At 46.8% G+C, this 15,465-nt stretch overlaps 1 protein-coding gene across 1 annotated transcript in view; it reads left to right on the plus strand.

Annotated features, from left to right (window-relative positions):
- Window positions 1-11,445: 11,445 nt before the first annotated feature.
- plcl1 (phospholipase C like 1) overlaps window positions 11,446-15,465 on the plus strand; it is a 90,210-nt gene continuing 86,190 nt past the window's right edge. The window contains exon 1 of the mRNA XM_056289573.1: window positions 11,446-11,637. Coding sequence (XP_056145548.1) covers window positions 11,446-11,637 — 192 coding nt within the window. The remainder of the gene's footprint in view (window positions 11,638-15,465) is intronic.

Genomic DNA, 15,465 nt, shown 5'->3' on the forward strand with positions numbered 1-15,465 from the left:
GAAACATAAGTGTGGTGGGGAGGAAGTGATTTGGGGGAACGGATTCCGCGGGAGAGGTGTTAGGACACATTTTGCATCGCCGCCAAAATATGTATTCCACCCCAGTAATGAACCCACCCCCCGCGGTTTGTTATGAAAGATTTGACGTGAAGTGTGTTACATATGGCGATGGCATTTCACCAAGTCGCGCGTAATGTTCCAAAGTTTAGGGGTAGACATTCTCAGTTCAGTGCAATGGATGTCATAGTCCCATCGTAGCTATACGCGGTTTGCATGACGTGATAGCTCTGTGCCTTCGTAGAGAGGAACGGACTTATTTGCTTCACACGTCGACAAAGGGCTTGTCAATTTAAGAAAATACAGAGGAGCCACAACCGTTCTCGTAAACGTTTTGATACCCCCCCCCCAGGCGGATGAGTTGCGTTGAATTGCACTAATTTGATTCAGGGGGTACGTATTCTACGAGGGGTACAAAATTTGGCGATACATTAGCCAAGATTTTCCCAGCAACCACTAAGGATTTTCGTTAGTTTTCTATTTTGGACCGTGGGGAAAACTAGCCCCCCTGGTAAAAGGGTGGGGTCGCTGTCGTGTTTTACGAGGCAACCCTTCTTTCATTGCAATGTTTCGTCATTCGTTTTGAGTTTAAGGTTTTCAGCTCGCCATGCATCTATTAATGCTGATGCAGTGAAGATTATTTTGCTTTGGGATCCAAAACAAACGGCGGCCGCCGTTTCAAACCTGTTTCACTACACTTCACCACTTCACCTTCACCGCTTTAATGATCTTCTTCACGCAAGTCCACATCTTCGGTCCAGAGTTTCACAGAGGGATCAGCCACCGTGGCCTGATATGAATTAAAGTCTCTCCTATAAGTCCACAGTACAGCCCAGCAGCTTTTCATTCAGGGCTTCAATGCGGAAGGTAACGAGACCTCCCGCGACTCTTTGGGGGAGGAAGCCGTGCAGAAGACTCCACCGAGATAGTCTAAACAAGATAACGGAACGAATGCAATCATTGCGATACAAAGCATTAACAACAATTAGGACAAATTACACTCTAAAATATGCATGCCTTCTGTTCATGCATTTCCCTCTTTATTGCTCTCAACCACTCCATGCCTCTGTCTTGCTGGTAGGTCACTGAAATATCTATCTGGGTTGACTTTTGGTCATTGCAATACCTTCTTCATACGTACTTACATAACTAACTGTCTATCTGTCTGTAGGGAGAGAGACAGAGACAGAGAAATGTGTCTAATACACACACACACACACACACATGCACACGCACACGCACACAGAGGGACAGGGGGAGAGAGGCTGGTTCCCCCTTAGCACCTCTGACCTTTGTTCCTCCGTCCCCCATTAGCTTCTATTGAGGATTATTAAGAGCACAGAGCCAGAGACAGACGCACAGCAGTCTGCCCCGCAAAAGCCCTCATTAAGTCCTTCATTTGTGATGGACAGACATTCGTAACATAAAACACAGGATACACCCAAATGTGAAATTATACCTGACAAGTGTGTGTGTGCATGTGTGTGTGTGTGTGTGTGTGTGTGTGTGTGTGTGTGTGTGTGTGTGTGTTAAAATCCACCAGGGGAAACATGAGGACCTTGTCTTCTGTACTTTTAATGATATCATATGACTCCTGTCTAGAACACAAGGATCTGTCAAGGTATTTGTCAAGGACATTTGAAAGAAGAAGAACAAGCCTTCAGAATGATTAAGCTCTTCCTTCCTGTTCACTCCATTTCACGCACGCACGCGCATACGCATGCACACAGACACACACAGACACACACACACACAGACACACACACACACACACACACACACACACACACACACACACACACACACACACACACACACACACACAGCTGAATTAGCGGAGTAGCAGCTGAAACTGAGCCATTCATGCCAGCTGCATACCCTTACGATTAAACCAATGCCAGGTGCTGCCTACTACACACACACACACACACACACACACACAACAACAACAACAACACACATGCACACACTCATATGACCTGTCTCTGTTCCATGCAACATTTAGATCCATCTCAATTCTCCCATGATTGCCACATCTGGGCCCATTGAAAAGGCCTCCCAGGAAACTAAACGGACTAGAATATTTCATTTTAGTTTTGAAGCACACAGACAGAAAACTACACCATATGATGTTATCTTTGTGCAGAAGGCATTGAATAATGTAGAAGTGGAAAACTAATAAATAATATCAGCGGGCTGCAGGTAACACTGAACCTTTCACCCACCTTTAATATTCTGATGTGACTGATCTATTTCATAGTTGATTATTATCTCACACGGCACGGGGATACTTAATAGCCTCCAATAAAGTTGGAAGGACATTTTCATCCAGCCACTTTGTCGGAATGAATTAAAGGAAGGAGAGGAAGGAAGGAAACTGCTGTGTGGATGGAATGAATTATAAAGGGGAAAGCAGGAGAAATCCCCGAATAAATGTCGACTTTATATTTATCCCCTATAGCAGGAGACAAAACATGATGGATTTCCTCCTCCTGACCAGCTGTTCTGTAACAACATCCGACACTGCTATTCCAGAATGTAGGCTACTACTAGTGTAGCATCCACTTTCTGACAACATGATGTGCTCAGCTCTCCACCACCCATGTCCAAGAACGTAGCGTGAGACCCTCACAGACCTGCTGAGTTCCTGAGGACGTTTTGCATCACCCAGATGGCTCTGTAGCATGGAGCGTGCAACAGATTTTAGTTGAAACTCTGACAGACACATAAACCATATTCTTTTTTAGAACCGCCTCAAATAACTTTCACATGCCACCAGTATGTACTTTGCACTCAGGACGAAGGAATACTGCAAAAATAACCCCGATCGGGGCATAATAAAAATCAGAGGCACTTGACCGAGGCTCCAGCAGGAAACCACTGTCATTCAGAGGGCTCCACCCTGCCCAGGCCTGCTGGAGAGGAAACTTGCAGCCTCCTTCACTAAACCCAGATGCCAGCAGGGGGAAGGAACTGGACAGTGTATATAGGAGTCCATTAAACACTTCATGACCTGAGATCATGCAATGTCTTCCTGTCAGGCTGGATTTACATCATCATGATTACTTTGCAGGAAAAAAAATCTGCTGGTTATGGAATAATGGAATATCCTGGGTAATCGCTTTGACACAAGAACAAGGCATCTTCCAGTTTTGCGTGCCTGTTTGAACACACGCAAAAATTCAGCCTCTTAATTATTTGGTTAATCGCGGATGTGACACAACTTAAGTGGTGATATCTAAAACCCCAAAGAGGAAATGTGGTCATAAAACAAGAATACATGGTTAGTATATTAAATAACGTATTGGTGACAAAGACCTTATCGTTGAGAATTCCATCATTCCAATGTTTAGAGCATTGGTTCTCAACCTGGGGGTTGGGACCCGCAAGGGGGTCGCGAGATAATTTCCAGGGGTCACCACATGGTTATGGAGAAAAAAATAAGACAAAATATTTTAGGCTGGGGAATGGTTTTTACATCACGTCGCCGGCACCAGTGATGTAATCTGTCTTAGAATAGGTTTTAGCGAGTGTGTTTGTGAGAGTTGAAGCGTCTGTGCACATGAGATGCCTTTATTTCAACAAATCTACAGACACTTCTTAAAGCCAAAATCGAATTAGTTTTTGTTCTGTCTGTGGGCAAAGCAGTGGTCTTCCTGTATGAGTTTGGGAGCTTTCATGTGTTATATGACAGTAAGCCCTGAATAGTCTCGGACAGGCAGTTTATGAGCAATCCGTGTGTTTGCATTGGGATGTGGTGAGTTAATTTCCCAGTGCTAAGGGGGGGGGGGTGTCCACGAACACCAACCTGGTTATTCTGGGGGGTTGCGACTCGAAAAGGTTGAGAACCACGGGGTTTAGAGGAACTGCAACAACAAAATAAAAACCCACATAGTAATGCCAAGTCCACTTTGTGGATTTATTTTGTGATGCTGCCATCTACTGTTTTCTATCTTATATTGCAGAGGAAGCCAAAATGTCTCGCTAGAAAAGGTATTGTAACGAATTTTAGATTAGGCTTCACCTTATGCGCCAACATATATCCATCCATCCATTCATTATCCAAACCGCTTATCCTGCTCTCAGGGTCTCTGGAGCCTATCCCAGCAGTCATTGGTCGGCAGGCGGGGAGACACACTGCACAGGCCGCCAGACCATCATAGGGCCGACACACACACACACACCTATGGACAATTTAGTGCGGCCAATTCACCTGACCTACATATCTTTGGACTGTGGGAGGAAACCGGAGCCCCCGCAGGAAACCCACGCAGACACGGGGAGAACATGCAAACTCCACACAGAGGATGAACTGGGATGACCCCCAAGGTTGGACTACCCTGGGGCTCGAACCCAGAACCTTCTTGCTGTGAGGCGAACGCGCTAACCACTGCACCACCATGCTGCCATCTACTAATACGATTAATTTCTACACAAATGTAAGACTTAAATCCAACTCACATATAAATCTCAAAACCTTTTGTTTTCTCATCAAGTCTTTGATACACCATTGTGGGCTGTTTTGTTTGCATTGTATTTGAGGTCCTGTTGTTTTGTGGAAAGTGTGTTACTGTGTGACACGAACTTTGATATTTTGACAGCCTATAAGCATTTATTTACACTGATAACATCTAATTGTACTCGGCGACTGAGACGATTCTGATGAGGTTATTTAACTATACAATGCAGCAAAGTAGGTCTTTCTGAACCTCAAAGAAGGTTGTATCAGTTCATCTGGATACAATGTTTATTGACAGATACGTTCTATTGACGTATCTCTCAATAAACATTGTATCCAGTTCATCTGGATACAATGTATCAGCTCATTCGGATACAATGTTTATTGAGAGATTCGTTAATAGAACGTATGTGTCAATAAACATTGTATCCAGATGAACTGATACAACCCTCTTTGATTTTCTTACCTGGATTATGGAGCATGCATAAAGACGTCTTTCTGAATATGTATAAGGCCACATTTTGATGTCAGCATGACATTAAAGTGAAAGAGGACTATTGACTAGCACAAGCACTGGGGAAAAAAATCCAATGTTCATTTTGTGTGCTGTGAAAGGATATGAGCTTTGTGGACAGCGAGTACTTTGGAGAGCAGGTGAGATGTTCTGTCATGATGACCGAACAGAAAGAAAGAGAGAGAGAGAGCAGGAGCGAGACATAGACAGATAGGGAGCGACAGAGATCAGGAGAAAATATATTTAAAGCAACAAACATGTATAACAATGACAACTAATTGTATAGGGCAGTAAGCAGTACGTCACAAGCTCAAGTCATGGGCAACACTGACCTCTCAACACCTGCTAGTCATTATGGGCCTATATCCCCTGAATAGGAACGCTTTGAAACACAGTTACTCTCACTCCCTCACACAGATGGCATCACACACACACACACACACACACACACACACACACACACACACACACACACACACACACACACACACACACACACACGTGCACTCAGAGGAATGCAGCGCGTGCACTCAGAGGAATGCAGAGGGGGTAACCAAGGATCTGTAGAGGTTTTTAGGGGCTTGGAAAAAAAAAAGCCACTTTGGCCCTGCTGTATCTGCCATTGACAGAAATATCCCATTTGGGTTGAATTGCAGTGTCTGCTCCTAGCTCGTTGGAGACGAGCAGAAACATAAGAAGCATTTGCTCAACAGAAATAAGGATGTGAACACTGGTGTACAGAACAGTAACCAACCCAACACTAACATTGTGATTTATAACCATACAATGGCTAGTAAGTGTAATGAATGTTGGCCTCAACATTCACTCAATTTGTGTAAATGAATGGGAAATGAGGGACATGGCCGAATGACCACCCAGAGAGTGGATTATTTTAGACTGTCTTTTTCCTAAATCTACTGCTGTAAATGTTCCTAGGAACTGTCCAAAATGACTAATGGCAGCGTAAACCATGCAAAGATAATTTAAATAGCCCTCCCCAGTGTCTAATGAAAAAAACGAATTATGAAAGTATTTGGTGTAGTGAACATAAGTGTAGTCTACGGCGTGTGTCTATGTCAACATGCTGCAGGAAGTCGGTTGCTGATGTCCGAGCAGGTGGCAGGCCATTTGTAGAAAGAAAGTGGAGGGAGCGAGAACAAGATCTTTGCGGTGTTTATAAAAGATGAAATGTTTGTAGGACTGAAGGTTTATTTCAAGGTCTTTACACAGAGGAAGGAGACTAACTCAAATAAATGGAGCAACAAATAAGAAGCTGTCCACTTTGCGGTGACGTATCCGTAGTCGTGTGCGTTGGATGGCAGATGGATGGCAAAGACACATTTCAGGGCGCTTGCGGCGTGTTGTTTCCCTGGATCATTGGCTCAGTGTCAGCTGGTGAATAATTTGCTCAGGATTTTGATGCAAAGATTTTAGTAGAAGGCTCGTTCTCCGTGAAGCATGTATCAACCTTATTGACAGGGTGCCTTTATTTTCTTTTGCTAGTAATGTCCCTGACTACTATGACTCATTGAGTACACAGCTTTAGCAGTGCCAGCCGATGACATCAATGGGGGGAAAGAAGAAGAAAGAAGAAGAAGAAGAAAGAGAGCTGCTTTAGTTTGTCATTGTAGGTTACAATGAAATTCGTCTTCTGCGTTTAACCCATCCTATTGTATAGGAGCAGCGGGCAGCTGCAGTGCCCGGGGACCAACTCCAGTTCTTCTTTCCATTGCCTTGCTCAGGGGCACAGACAGGAGTATTAATCCCAACATCCATGTCATTATGATGGTGGGAGGAAACCAGAGCACCTGGAGGAAACCCACGCAGACACAAGGAGAACATGCAAACTCCACACAGAAAGGACCTGGGACGGCCTGGGGTTCGAACCCAGGACCTTCTTGCTGTGAGGTGACAGTGCTAACCACTGGGCCTGGAAATGTACAAGATTGACTTTGAAGCCAAATAAAATTGGAAAATGTAGTCTTTAATTGAATGTCATGCATATATAGATTAGCACGGACAAGGACCTGTGCAATAGCTCTAGTTGCATACTTCTACAACCGTTACTGGGTCATGGTAGGCCATTGCATCATACAGTTTTGATTTTCTAATGTTGACAATTTGGTGTGCATGTGTGCGCACATGTGTGTGTGTGTGTGTGTGTGTGTGTGTGTGTGTGTGTGTGTGTGTGTGTGTGTGTGTGTGTGTGTGTATTCACTGTATCTTTAAATTCCCAAAGGATCACACTCACTAAAATGAGAGCGGACAGAGTGGTATTAAGGTCCGAGATTCAAGATGACTTTATTTGTCCCATGGGAAATTTGTTTTGGACATAAAGGCTGCCATATAAAAATACATACAATATAGTGCAGTAATGGACATAAAGTGCATGGTACAGAGAAGTGCAGACATAAAGTGCATTCAAATATGACCAACACCGCCCCTCATTTCACAACCTCCTTATGTCCTGACTTGGGAGATTCACTGATGGAGGGATGAGTGCGTTTCTATACCTGTTCAGGTATCTTTTCCTGTATTTAATCTGAACCCTGTAGCGTCTACCTGATGGGAGCAGTTCGTATTCTGCATACAGGACATGAGAGGGGGTCAGCACTAATGTTCCTAGCATGTTTAGCTATAGTCTTCTCAGAGAGCCCCCATCACTTTCACTGCTGCGTGGACCAGTCTGCTTCTTTGTGATTTTAACGTAACTGATATGTCACCGGACCAAGCTGAGATTCTGTAATGTAATACACTCTCTATCGCTGCATGATAGAATAACATCATTACCCTCTGTCCAACCCCAAACACCCTGACTGTACAAAAAAGTAGTCTCTGTTGGATGCTGGTGCACACAGAAATCACACGGGCGTCCCAATACAGATGGCAGTCAATATGTACACCCAAGTATTTGTAAGAATGAACCCTGGGTAATACAAGTGTTATGGATCAGTAGTGGAGAATGAGCCCCCAGATGTCCTGGATCAAAAATAATTTCTTGTTTTTTTTTTTTGTGTTTTTTGGTCGATAAAGCCATAATTTGTCACACTATTGCTGAATAGGAGCTCTGATACACATTGGGGACTATTTAGTGGTAATAAATTTATTGTAGGCTGGCTGAATGTCATTAATCTTAACCTCCTCTATCTAGCATTCACTGCACCGTTCGGCTTTCCTGTTGAGAAAGCTCACAGTGAAAAAACACCGTTCTTCTTCCATCTGCCTGGTATTATTATATTTCTAAAGGGAAGCATCTCCAGCAGAAGTGTACAAAGGGCAGTCCTTGTTATTTAACGATTTCATCAGAAAACAAACTCACTCTACCGGGCAAAGCGGGTCAGCAAACCGTCATGACAAGTTAGCGTTAAACTTGTTTGGATTTACAGCATATTCAGTGGAATTGTCATGAACCGTTCATTTAGCAGCATACAACTGGCCGCATAGGCTACATTACATACTATGACCTTGCAAAGGCATACCTGTGCAGAATTTGTCGTGCGAAATTTAGAGGGAATTTAGTCAGCTCAGCTCAACCACACTATTAGTCACTTGATTTCTACCTGTGATGGCCAGGCATTTTAAAAGGGAGGCCTCGGCCAACCCGATGTTATCCGTCATCCCTGCCCGCCCCAAGAGATTTATCTCTCTCTTGCTCAAAACATGTGTGCATGCATGCATGATGCACACAGACAAACACACACACATGCCTAACAGGACCCATCTCCACTGGATCCTGCCCCTCTTTCTCACACCACGGTGGCAGCATCACAGTAAGGCACGAGTTTCTGCACACAACAGCAGAGAGAAAAGGCCAGATTTGGACTTTTCCTGCCCATGTTTCTTACACTACCTATTTTATTTCACGTTCATCTTCAAAATGCTTTGTCACTTTGCATCTAAAGCATGCTAGGTGTTTATAGGTTGGTGATAGCTCATAACTAACTCGGCAACCCGTCTCAAAATCCCAGAGTTCCGTTTTTGATGTCACTGACACTTCTGTAAAGACGATATAGAAGGAGCAAGTTACTTCAGCCTACTGACGCGGGGTAATCACATTTGGTTTTACATCAGTACATTTCAACAAAAAAACAAATTCTCTTCTTTCCACGAATTGAGCATTGCTTCCCAAAATAGGCTACCAGCAGCAAGGTGTGACCAGTGGGTTTGGTGCACTAATAGCCCTCACCTGCTGTCGACATTCCTCAGTACGCTCCTAAGCCTCATCACACATGGTTATTTGTCTCCCATGTTAACGGCACCATAAAAAGAAATTGTGCGACTGAGATTTTGAGTTACGTCTCATTACCTTTACACCTACCTTTCACCCAATGAACTTGTCAATTGCGAAATGTTTATTTCGGTCATGGGCGTCATTAAATTGGGCACCATAAGCTCTTTATATGCACATGCTGCCCTTTGTGTCAACCTTGTGGTACAAATGCCCAAAGTTTCACTTGAGGTTAGTATGTCTGGATGAAAGCAGATATACATGAACACTGTCACCACAGGTCTGCATCGTTAGGTGCATTATGAAAACCAGGGCGAGGAGAGAGAGGCACAGAAGGTAAAGTGAAGGACCATATATGTAATGTGCTGGTTGTAGCCTAATTATTGAATGCAGATTTCCATGGCAAGAACATCAAGATCCCTTCTTCTGATTAGTTCTACCAACAGATATTATATGTACTAATGCATCTGCACGGTTAGTTAAGGGGTCCATGAGATAACCAAATTTCCATTTCCCAGGACAAGCGTTTCACTTCAGTGACCGAGTGTGTCTCATACTACCCACACGATAAGTCTTCAGCTCGTTCAGAGAAATAATCATCTCACATTGATTTAAGAAGAGAGACTTTATTGGTCTTACAGCTGCACACTAGAACACACACACACACACACACACACACACACACACACGCATGCAGGGAGTGGTGGCTTCTGCACATTTCCCATCCTGCTGTGCCTTATGGACCTATGATTTGGCCCCAATAAAGTCTAGACCCTATCACCTGCACTGCATATCAATGTTGAGGCGATCTGATTAATTTCCCAGTCGGCCAGTAGTGAGGTCAGCTGTATGTACTCTGAATTCATGAGTCCTGGGAACATGAAATTACTTTCATTCCAAAAGGGCTTAGCTCGGTTCGAGCGCCAAACTCTCGCTTTGTTCTCTTGCCCCGAGGCCATCTGGTCCACGACTGCCCACGTTAAGTTGAGTGTCCCTCTGAATTTGCCTGTTCAAATACACTCACTCACTTGGGGATCATGTGGAACCGGAGCCCACGTCCCGGAGCCCACGTCCCCGAAGCCCACATAGTATGTAGTACACCACCCATCAAAAGCTCCGACCGCGCTCTAGACCCCTATGGGTTGTCGTTAAGCGATGTCTAATTGGCCGCGCCACACGTCAGTCATGATTCCGGGAGCGATGTGGGCGGGGCCGGGCGGTGAACCGGAGGGAGGGCTGAAGAGTTAGAGGCGGTACAGCTGTCAGTCGGGTTCCTCATTCTCGTCAAAAAAGTCGGCTGTTCTTGCGCAGACTACAACCAAAAGGCGTCATGGCACAGTATTTAAATCCCTACAGTAAGCGCAAGTGTGAGAGATGAGAGTCTTTCTCTCTCTGTGTGAACGCCAGCTGTAGAGGAAGCTCCCTACCTTCTCTGCGCTGTGACTTGTTGATTTTTTTTTTTGGGGGGTGGAGGTGGGGGGCGAGAAAAAGGTGGGCTTCTGTTAACGCCAGTGAGGGCACAGCTACCCTACACCCCCCTCCCCAAATAGGGTGGTTGTTTCTCACCAGTTCCCCCCCCCTCTCTCTTTTTTCATCAAGACCACGGCGTTTTTTTCTACGAGCCTCTGAACTGTACTTCATTCTGAAACAGAGGAGAGACCGGAGGTACAGAAACTTGTTGAGCGGACGACCCGTTCCCGGAGGTACGCCTTGGACCCGCTAGAGAAGCCGACGTCGAGTCAAGTTTCCGTCCAAGTTGGTCCGCGCGTGTGGCGGTTCAATTAAGGACCCTAAACATTTGATACGAGTGGATGGAGGAGGATGACTGGTGAGATCCCGCTCAGCCACTAAGCTAAGTCGGGGCGACTTTGGCGAACAACGAATATGTTTCCTTCCCCCTCCCTCCTCCTCCTCTGTGATGAACCCTCGGCATAATTGAGGAAATTGGAGTAATTACTTCTCTGTCGTCCGAGTGAAAACCGCCCGAGGACTGATGAAGGATCCTCGGTCCGGGCTGTAGAGAAAGTGCTGTCTTTTCTAAATGGCACCCGCGTATAACCAAGAGAAACTTCTCGCCCGAGGAAAGACAAATCGACGAGTTGATTGAATTTTACCCCCCCCCCACGCTCGCAGATTTAAATTCAGCACCCCTCCCCTCCCTTATACCCCCCCACCCCCGGGGTCGACATGTCGGAGCGGGATGGATACGGAGACGGGCTGTGCAGCGAGGGAGCCCCGGAGTTGATCCCGCCCAGAGTGTCCCGCGGCCGGCGGAGCGGTGTCTCCCTCCCCGGCGGCGGCGGCGGCGGCGGCCAGGACGCCGACACCGCTCCCCTGGAGGCGATCAAGTCCGCCCCCCGTCGGAGCAGCATCATAAAGGTATATAGCGACTACCCCCCCCCAAAATAACGAGCCCGTTCTCGTTTCACGGATGAAATAACGCTGCCCCCCCCATCACCATCTATCTCCTTGTCCTCTTTTTGGCTTTGTGTTTCTGCCCGTGGGCTTTTTATAACCACCAGCTTCCCGTTAAATCGCAGTGTCAGCGCCACGTCTCTTATGATCAACTTAGACGGTTAATTAACGTGTTAGCAACGGGACACAAATGGGGGGGGGGGGGATTGGTGCGCAACCACGCGTGAGGGGAGGACTTCTGTGGATGAGCGTCGCCTCCCGTTTCTTCCGGGCAGGTCGAACTGCTGGAGGAATGGCTCGTACCGGGCACTGGTTTTTACTTGATGACATATCCTAAATATCCTAAAAGCTTTGAGGAAAAAAAAAAAGAGAAAAAGGATGAGATGCACTTTGCTGTGTTGCCCCCCCCCCCTCCACGTTTCGTGCCACACGCCGGGTGGTTCCCTTTACTCACGTCCACCAGCGCGCCGTCACATGTGCGCAGTTACGTGCCAATCTCAGTCATCTTCTGCTCGCGCTTACAAGTTGTCTCACCACATTCCCCGCTGACAGACAGAGACACCGCGTGCCATGCCAGACACCAGCAACTGGTGTTACAGACGTGCGTAAGAAGCGTGACTTACTTTTAAAGACATGCCTTTGCAATGAGGCTTGATGCCACGCATTGATGAGGTGACGGCGCTGCTCTGTGTGTTGTTTTGTGTGGCAAACTGCTGCTGCTGGGGATTGACGTGTCGTGTTTCTGCCGTAGCAACTCGGGTGTCACAAATAGCGTGTCCTCCTTGATGATTCTTCATTCAGCCATGTCTGCTGTGTGTGTGTGTGTGTGGAGGGGGGGGGGCGAGGCTGCTCTTTGCCCTGACTGGTCCACTAACAGACAGATAAACTGTTTCAGATTGCCAAGGGTGGATGCGTTTTCACCTACTTACTAATTGACCCACTCCCCGGGGTGACGTCATACTTTTCCATGATCACCTGTGATCAAGTGTCAGGTCACCGGACCTCACCAAGAATGAGGGGTGCAGGGATCATGTTTTGGGATTGCTTGTCTAACACATCATGACCCCCCCCCCATCTCGTGTTGGGAAGGTGTCATTGTGTTAAAATGAAGTGGCCCTACCTAAACAGCTGTGGGCGGCCACTGTAGTTGGGAAGAAAAGTTGAGGTGGGCATCCAGGGGGGGCCGCAGTCCTTTCATCTGTCAGTGCCCATAACCAGGCAGACCCCTTACCCGTCCAGTATCGGTGATCGGTACTCGGTGAGAGCCATCTCATAGCTCCTGTTGAACAGAGCCTGCTCTGACTGGTGCTGGGAGCAATAGATGAAAGGATGAACAGATTAGTGGAGAGGAGGGAGAGGAGGACAGAAGTGATGTCAGTAACAGGCACAGTCAGATGTGGCACTCTGGAGGGGAGGTGAAATAGAGAAACAGGATGGTTTGGAGGAGAAGGGAGGTTTCTTAGGAAGGGAGGGGGATAGGAGAGATACTGATTAGTTCCATCCTGGTGATGGTGGATGAATCCCAAAGATGTAACCCTGAGTGGTGTCTCCTAAGCTCTGCTTTGACTAAATACCCCCCCCCCCCCAACCAGTCTCTGCGTTGTGTTATTTATCTGTTTTAGTTGGTTCGGAGTTGATTGTGGTGGTAAAGCAGCCCAGTCTCTTTATTTTGTCTCGCTTGTCGCCTTGCAGAAATACAGCAGAATTGTATTTCTCACACAGCCCCACAGCCTGGCCCGGAAGAACCGACCGACGCACCTTTCAGCAGGGCCTAGTGTATGGAAAACTGCTGGATAATCTGCATGACTCAGATTACCACGATAACGCTCTCTCTCTCTCTCTCTCTCTCTCTCTCTCTCTCTCTCTCTCTCTCTCTCTCTCTCTCTCTCACACACACACTCCCTTTTGACTTCTTTTTAAACAAACACAGGAACACACACCCTACACGCCTGTTCATCACATGGAGGCAATTAGCCTGTGAGCTTTGAACTGGTGCATGTACGCAGTAATTGCATCCTCGGCTGGAGAGATTGTGCATCGCTAGTGGTTCCCTCCGCTCGCCGCTCACGTCGTTGCGTCGAGAGGCTCTCGCAGTATTACACCTGCATGCCTGCACTCGTCACATTCTGTCACTCGGTGTGAAACTCCAGAAATCCACCGGAGAGCTTCGTGCCCGAGGCGGCGTGTGCAGAAATGGCGACGGGGGAAGACTGAATTGTTTCCAACACAAAACGTAAAAGTGCAAGCAGGGAAACATGTGAAGTTATGATTGAAATGATCCATTCTGCAAACCTTGAATACGTGTCACCACATGTGCACTCTTGGATGTTTGCTTGCGCTTGTGTGCACATACGGGTACAAGTACACACACACACACACACACACACACACACACACACACACCCACGCAGAGCAGATGTGTTGAGGTTGGCGTGTTTGTGCTGTATGTGAACTTGGCTGCCATGAGAGAGAGAGTGAGTGTAGGTTCTCTGGTCAGGGCTACATAGCAACAGTACGGAGGATCCCGCCAGTCAAGGAGAGCAACATGTCAGCACAGTCGCAACAATGGGAAAACGAAGACGCAAAAAGAGCAGAGCAAAGTAGAGTGGGGGGGGGCACAGTACTGTAAAGGCAAACAGAATAGAGCACATATGAAATGCAGGGTCCAACTCATCACAACCTGCTAAACTGGGTTAGGCCTACTAGAGGAGGAGCGTGTGTGTGTGTGTGTGTGTGTGTGTGTGTGTGTGTGTGTGTGTGTGTGTGTGTGTGTGTGTGTGTGTGTGAAGAGGAGAGAGAGAGAGATGTTTCCACCATTTTGGCGTAACGATCATTCTGCAGAAACACAGGAAAATGACGCTCAAAAAGTTTCAACTCCTATGAAAATTCCTTACCCACCATTCAGATCAATGTTCATGCATTTATGCGCTGGTTATTCAGGTCATATCCCCTCCATGCATAGATCTGCACGGGTTAGCCAGCCCGGCTGCCGGTGTGCTGCTCTGCTGCTGTGTATTAGCGTGAGTTAAAAGGATGTTAATCTCAATCAAGTTAAATACATTAGGCCCAGGCTGTTATATTAATTTTCCCCCCAGCAAACCGGCAGCAATTAGCTTATAGCATTACTGTGCAACAGACCAGAAGGCAACCACAGCACTCTGTGGTCGATGTGCCAATCAGCGATCGGTTCAGGATTAGCATGTGCACAAACAAACGCATACGAATGCACACATGTGCGTTCACAAGCGGATTAACGAATGCACGCACGCAATACTTATATGATCAAATGCACACGCGGACACAGAGATGGAAACGCCAACACACACACACACACACACACACACACACACACACACACACACACACACACACACACACAGGTTGATGCGCAGGTTTCCAGGATGTGGCTCAGGGGAGGGCACAGTTGGACGTCTTCCTGACAGGCCCGTGTGTCGCCTGACTGCTCTCCGCCACAGCTGTGGAGGACGCGGCCTCTTTCTGTTCCATGTGTCTGTCTTCCTCCCTCTCGTCCTCTGTGTGTGTACCTCTCAGTTGTCGCTGTTTTTTGGATTGCCTAGCGGTGTTGGATCAGGGCACGACCACCGGACCGTTTTGTGTTCATGTTTGCTATTGGCCACTGGGCTTGGTTTTGGTCCTTGTAGACACAGTAGCATGTGCACTTCTCGTCTGCATCAGGGTCTACCCCCCCAACCCCACCCTCCTCCTCTTCTGCTGCGTTGCACTTGTTCCTCTACATCTGAATCTCTCTCTCTCTATTTGTTCTTTTGTATT

This window comes from Lampris incognitus, chromosome 11 (assembly GCF_029633865.1).
Source record: "Lampris incognitus isolate fLamInc1 chromosome 11, fLamInc1.hap2, whole genome shotgun sequence".
Lineage (NCBI taxonomy): Eukaryota > Metazoa > Chordata > Actinopteri > Lampriformes > Lampridae > Lampris > Lampris incognitus.